Here is a 7,283-nt window from a genome sequence, read left to right on the forward strand (position 1 = left end):
GGAGGCAGAGGTGACTATTGTTTGCTCAAAATCAGGATCAGGAGTCACGTCACGGCAGAATCTTTGGTCTTTTGGTCCGAGTGAAACATGGATTCTGAACTCAATGGCTTATGGTAACAACTTTTCTGATGCATAGGCGGTTTTTACAGATGTCGTTTATGGATCTATCATAGCCTAGCACAATTTTGACACATTCTACCAGGTTCTCTAAAATAATGAGTTACTATGCTATTGTGGCATATTACCTCGTACCACCCTGGTCATAGTATAAACATTTTTTTGTATTTTTACCACTTCAAATGTACTTCAAATGATTCAGTGATACACACAGTCATCCTGAATTAGTTGTCATTGTTACATGCATGCAAGCATGTGTCGGTGAGTATAACACATAAGTTACATGGACACACAATGCATGTGTTTGTGCATGTATGCACACTTGCATGTCTTTCTCTCTCTTTCTCACACTTACACACACACATCATGGTGGGGGAGGGAGGTATACTTTGCACTGACTGTCCCATTTTACCTTACTAGCTGTCCCATTTCACCTGAACATGCAATTCGAGTGAGGTAGGGGTTCTCAATGTGTTTGAAGGTTTTACATATTTTCGTTATGGAAATAGCTTATAGCAGAGATCTATAACACGTTCTAAAACTATCAATTTAGGTAGTCTTCTGAGTAATTGTCATTTTCTTGGTTACTTACCAAAAAGTATCCCAAATTACCTGACTTCAGCTACAGTATGGCTTTTATATAGTGCCCGTGTTCGTCTGACATTTTAAATCTCTATATGAAAACTATATCAAAATATAGTGCTTTACCAAAACAGTTAAAATAGATGCCTTTAATAATAATCCATTCTCTGTAAATACAACATAATAAAAAACGTTTTTAAATTAAACTGATGTAGCCTATACTTAAAATGAACTGTGAAGCCTGCACAAGTAGCTCAGATAACTAAATCCAGCAAACTGAACTGGACAACCCATGGCTGAATATCATCGGTAAACAAATTGTTTTCTGTTCAAACGTTATGTTGGTGGTGATCCAGTGCTCGGTTCCGTTCCGGGACGTGAGGCCTTTCTTATTTTCGGTTCTTCTTTTTTCCACTTCATCCGACGGTTCTGGAACCAGATTTTGACGTGTCTCTCGGTAAGGTTAAGGGTGGTTGCTAGTTCATATCTGCGGGGCCTCGAGATATACTTGTTGAAGAGGAACTCCTTCTCTAGCTCCAGAAGTTGTGCGCGGCTGTATGACGTGCGGCTCCGCTTGTGCTCGTCCGGATTCTGCGAGTTGAACCCTTGCGAGATGGAAATAACATTTATTAGTTCAGATTTGTCATGTTTGATCTCTCCGCTGCCTTTTTAACGAACTTGATCAGTTATGAAGCCATATGCACGGATGCATCCAGACATTGCGGTTGTCTCATAATTAGGCAATATTTCGTCGTTTAGAATAAATGCTGTCTTACCAGGAAGTGACGGGTAAGGCCTAACCCTGGAGCTCTTCATCCAGGGGAACGGCGCCTCCCCCTGGCCACCCCGGCTGCCCTGCCCCTCTTGCCCCGCAGGGTAGTGCCCCCCGCTGCCCGACTCGGGTGGGTCCTCCTGGGGATGATTCTGACCTGGGGTCAGGTACTGGCATGGAGGTAGACTGTAGAGCAGCGCAGACCCCTTGCTGCGAAGGTCTTCCGTAGGGCACGGTGGCACGGGTATGTGCACCTGGCCGGAGCTGTAACGACAGGAAGGATTGTAGTCATATTCATCCGGTGGCTGCAGCTGGAAGCGTGCAACGTCATAGTAAATATCCGAAGCATCCATTATCGACAAGACGGTGTTTTAATGCATCCATGCGCGTCCCGGCAACGCTTTAACCAGTGGCCACCTGGTTCGCATTAGCTCGCTTATTAACTATGCCAAGCTAATCTGTGTTCCTCGCAGGAGTTTAAAGAAACGCGAAGATATACATAATATTAATATTCCTATACTAAGATCAGAACATTGAGACTGTAGCACTGTGAGGCCCAGGTACGTCCTCCGCTGAGCATGTGCAGTGAGCTTTGGGGGGGGGAAACAGGAGAGCGTATTGCCCACTTGGCCTCCATCACCCACCTTTCGTAAATATGTAACTGTCATTCGTGACGGCTTTGGATGATAAGAACGGACTGGCCTTTTATGGAACAAAGCCGTGACTAAATCCAGTTTATTAACAAAGTACACAGACACACATACACGCACACACATACACAAACACAGATATTTGAATGACTCACCAATGATCGTTCAGTTTGTGGACTGTGAAATGTTGAAACTGTATTTTAACACCGGCCTGTTGAATGTCAGCCTACGTGTAGGCCTACTGTTTTAAACAGCGAGTCGTTAAAGAGGGGACTAAATGCAGTTGATGATTTAAGAGGCACGCTCTATACCCAACAAAAGAATCGATTTTAAAGTGGTTGACACTTTATAAAAGGTCTCGACTGAATAGCCTGACAAAGGCTCATGGCATATATTGTGCGGTGGCTGGGCTCCATTAAGTTGGACAGCATTGATGAGGCGCGTGTCCAGAATCCACAGTTTCATCATCGTTGAAAGCAGCGCCTCACCTTAGACACCTGATTCACGCGCCGCCCGTTTAGACCTCGGGACTGTCCGCGGGTCCTCGAAGCTTTTGGAGCCACCGGAAAGCCTTGTCACATTTGTAGAAAGTAAACAAAATCGTAGTTGCAGATTCATGATCGAAGCAGAGGTCTTTACGGTTACGCAGAACCCCGCCCCAATCCTGTCACGGACTCTTCAGCTTCCTCATGTGGCTCCACGCGAGACGCCAGCTGCAAGCGGCTGAAAAGCAGTCGTATTAATTGTCTTTTGTCATGCGTAATTGCCACATTTTCAATAGTAATTCTATCGTCTTTGGAGTGCTGGACTTGTTAGCCTTTGTATTTGAGTGGGTGTCTTTTCCCTCATCAAAAGTAAGAATATTTCGTTAATCGCCTGTTTTGGAGACGATGGATCCAGTGTTCATAGACTCTGGCCAGAGAGTGCTTGACAGGATCCAGACCCAGGGTACGAGGTAATATGTTATAGTGGAGCTAGATATCCCATAATACTGTGAAAGTGAACTTCAGGTTTTTATGGCGGACTGACAGTTCGAGGTCAGGCTGAAAGAGATTGCCTAAACTTCAGTTAACTCCATTGTTAATCCCTTTTAATGGGACGGTGGTCTTTCTCACTCACACCTGCAAGGGGTGAACTCTAATTCGATTAATAGGAACTTCAATATATATTCATTAGATGGCTTTCCCTCAATAATATATGATCACCAGCGGGAACTGAAAGGAGACTATTTATTCCTCCTCTGAATGGGTCTGCGTGGGACCAAAACTTCACCTGCTTCCCTTCTCAATTAGGAATGTATCCCAAACTCCGTCAGAAACGAGTTAAATTAACCGTTAGCTAATTTCCCATCGCCCCTCCTACGTAATCCCTCCATTTTCAGCATGCCCCCTCAATTTAACATAAGTTGAAAGGTTCAAATAGTGCTTAATGAAACAGTGACTAAACCGTTCTCTCGCTCTCAGAGGAACCCTGTAGCTGTGTCTTCAAAGCCCTCTGAGACCGCAGCCGGAGGGGGTCCCGAGCTAAATGCGAGTCCCAAGCTCGGGTCTCGAGCAGGACAATCCAACCTGTCAAAGCTTTTGCCCACCTCTATATATCCTTATTCTGTGGTTTTGGACGAATCGCAGCATAATCAACTAACGTGGGACTGAAACTGCAATTAAACTCTTTTTGGAGTAGCAGAGTCCTTTCAAAAGCGAACATAAAATGACGATTGGCAGCAGTGCAGGACTCTTTGTGACAGTGTGGACTCAGGGGCCCGAGCTCTGCCATATCCAATGCAGAAAGAAGACACGAAGGATATAATAACAATTCTAATAAAAGTGATAATAATGATGATAATATTAATAATAATAGCCCTATAGTACAAAACAGAACATCATAATAGTACAATAACAGCATCAGGCATACCCTACGAGTGCAGTAATGATAAAATAACATAATTAACACGATAATAATGACATTGTTTATCGTAATAATAACAATTAGAGGCTTATGAATAAATTAGACCTGCATTCATCCTCGTCTTGAGCATTCATATAATCACTTCCTTTAGACTGATCTAAACGAATTTACATATTTACATGCTTCTTGTAAGAATGGCATGTTAAATTAACCGTATAAGTTAATATTCCCCCAAATTACCAAGTTTCAGTGCATGTCGCATATGTCTAATAGGCCTATGCACATTACCTATAATATTAAGCTATACCCACCATCACCATTGATATTTTAGGTTTGATTATTTATGTAGGCTATTGGTATCGTGCAATATTACGTAATGCCGATGCTGGAAAGTATTTTGTAGATCATTTTGGATTCACGGTGGTGGTGTCTGAACCACGAGCTGGAGCGAGAGGCCCTGGCGACCGAATGCTGACCCTTCTAACCCAGGCAGAGGCCGCGGTGTCGGAAACAGGTGTCTTCCTCCTCTTCCTTCTTTTTCCCTTTCACCTTTCAGAGATGAATCCAAGCCCTCGTGCTATAGCCTCTCAGTGCCACGAGCTCTACGCAAATGTTGAAAAAACCGTGACAACGAAATGATTTCCAAACGAAGTTAGTTGTTACATCAATTCAGTTTTTTATTATTAAAATAAATACAAATATACATATTTTACATAACAATACTATGCACAAACAAATTCACATAACTTCAGATATCCAACATTTAAGTGCCCTCAGAGAGGTCTGAGAAGAGTCTTAGCTCTAAGGGCCTGTATGACAACTAGGAGAGTCACTTTGACGTTGGTTTGACAAACACTTGCGAGAAATTACAAATCACTACATTTTTTCTTCAATGATGTTGTTCAGGTGACGGCTTTCAACATATATTTACAAAGTGTTTTGTTTCAACAGTCAACGTGGAATCGGGTACACACAATTCAAGGAGAACCTGCCACGCGTCCCATGTTGTACCTCAGACAGAGTGTAGACTTGAACGGCCCTGAGGTGGTCTGAGCTCGCGGGCTCCCGGGGAAACGGGACAGTAAGTGCAGAAGTGGAATGGAAGTCATAAGTTTGTGATGTATTCAGATCGGTGATATCTCTTTGTCCTCTAACGCGGAGGCGGGCGACAGGGATTCCTCATCCTCTGACCTGGGGTAGTCCGTGTGGCCGCTGGCGCACTTGCAGCCGCTGTGCGCGCTCCTCTGCGCGCCCTTTCCCTCCTTCTTGTGCTTGACCCTCCGGTTTTGGAACCAGATCTTCACCTGCTTCTCTGACAGGTTCAGATACGTGGCAATCTCGATTCTTCTGAGACGGGACAGGTACATGTTCGAAGAGAACTCTCTCTCCAACTCCAACAGTTGCGTGCTGGTGAAAGCCGTGCGCATCCTTTTTCCATTCTGCAGGTGATTGCTCTCAGAGGCGCCTGAGGGGAGACAGTAGCCTATTAGCTTAACATGGCAACTTTAGTTGAGATTACTGCACTCTAGAACATAGAACACAAAGTGGAATGCAAATGGAGTGTTCAATGACTGCGCGTAATATTTCTGGCAATGCTGCACAACATCATTATGAAGTACCTCGGTAATACCTTATAGCCGGTAGTGCTCGAGCTCTTACCTATGGCGAGGCAGTGGTACCTTCTGGGGTCCGTAATGCTGTAGGTGGGCGTGCAGACCGGCGCGTGTCCCGGGTGCGCTAATATCTGTGACTGCTGGTGCGCTATCCTTTGACAGTATTGTACCTCCGTACCGGGAAACTGGCTCTTCAGCATCGGAATTCCGCCCCGAGGCGAGTGTATGTGGGATGTGACGCACATCGGGCAGACGCAGAACGTCCCTGTCTTCCTCGAAGGGCACGGCGGCGCAGTGACGGACATAACGCTCGGGGAGTGCATGCTGATGGGGATGAGAAAGTCTTGTCCGGGATGCTCGTTAAGCGGAGCGGGACGTACCGTATCCTTGATTATCAAAGAGTCTACGTAAAAAGACCTCGACATGGCTGCAGTGGTCTGTGTGGCTTGATGCGCGAGATGCTGTCTCTTCTCTGAAGCCCTCGGGATGTCGGAAGGTGCTTATGTTTGATGCTGAAACAAAAGGGACCCCGGAGAGGGCTGGCCCTAACGTCACCCACGTGCGCTACCGGTTTGAAGGGCTTCAAAACTGCAAGTGACCCATACCACGTGATGCCTCACAAAACTCCCAATCAAAATCTCAGTCTAGTCCCGTCCCGGTCAATACCGACACCTTCAACTACTTTGTTCACGCACGGGGAAATGTTGTTTGTCTAGGAACACTTTGAAAACAATAAAGTTTACCCCCCTCCGCCTCCAATAAAGTATCCAATAGGCTATTTAAAATGTCGTTATTAAATAAAATTACATATTGCGCATCATAACGTTACCAGATTTTATATTTTTGAATAGCAGTCCTATTTCTGTAAAAATAATAATAATAATAACAATCACAGGAAAGAAAACAATTTAATTGTTCTTCTTTCTTGCACAATATGAAGAAATAGGGCAACAACATCTGTACCAATTTGAAAAAGCAAAGATTTGAAAAATTGATTTAAAAAAAGTCCACACATTTTTGATGAAAAATAAAATAAAATATATCAGATAGGCCTAGTTAAAAGTGAAAATCGTAAAAATCACAAATCCAGTGAATATGGCCTTCCTCTACAAATATTTATGGAACGAATGGGGTCCATCTGTAATAATCAATTGCCCTTAATTCCTCCGCTGTTTGTTCGTTGAACTCAAAGATCTGAATTAACGAGCATATTATGAGTACGTAATTTTAGTGTTATTCATGTTTTTTATTGTCAAAGTAGCCTGTTTGTTCAAACACAGTGTTAGTCTACTTGTGTATGGCTTTTGAAAATGCGATTTAAAGCAACAAATCGTGCATGTGACTAAGGACTAAATTTAGTAGCTGTGTAATTGTAGCCTACCCTGTTAAGTTTGGGAAAGATTTCAACTCCAGCAATTAAAGAACTATGAATTTTTGTCGAGTCTGGTGGTGGCTATTTGATAGTGATTAGGCTTCCATTAGAAAGTGTTTATTATGGTGGGTTTCTGCAGGGTAAACAGGCAGCTATTTCAGAAATGCGTTAATCCTTCGTCTTGTGACAATAATTAGCGAGTTTGATCTCCTGTTGGGTCACCGTTGGCTTTAGCTTCCACTTTCATCTAAGAAGTAACGCCTCGAGCCTCA

General features: G+C 43.7%; 2 protein-coding genes across 2 annotated transcripts; both read right to left on the minus strand.

Moving 5' to 3' along the window:
• Window positions 1-960: 960 nt before the first annotated feature.
• LOC136936318 (pancreas/duodenum homeobox protein 1-like) lies at window positions 961-1,824 on the minus strand. Its single transcript, XM_067230099.1, has 2 exons — window positions 1,476-1,824; window positions 961-1,304 (listed from the first exon to the last, which is right to left on the minus strand). The coding sequence occupies exons 1-2, from the start codon at window positions 1,822-1,824 to the stop codon at window positions 1,036-1,038; spliced, it is 618 nt and encodes a 205-aa protein (XP_067086200.1). The 3' UTR covers window positions 961-1,035.
• A 3,326-nt stretch (window positions 1,825-5,150) lies between these two features.
• Window positions 5,151-6,064, minus strand: gsx2 (GS homeobox 2). Its single transcript, XM_067230078.1, has 2 exons — window positions 5,686-6,064; window positions 5,151-5,491 (listed from the first exon to the last, which is right to left on the minus strand). Exons 1-2 carry the CDS (start codon window positions 6,062-6,064, stop codon window positions 5,151-5,153), a joined length of 720 nt encoding a protein of 239 aa, XP_067086179.1.
• Between the last annotated feature and the right edge of the window lie 1,219 nt (window positions 6,065-7,283).

Source organism: Osmerus mordax, chromosome 26 (genome assembly GCF_038355195.1).
Source record: "Osmerus mordax isolate fOsmMor3 chromosome 26, fOsmMor3.pri, whole genome shotgun sequence".
Lineage (NCBI taxonomy): Eukaryota > Metazoa > Chordata > Actinopteri > Osmeriformes > Osmeridae > Osmerus > Osmerus mordax.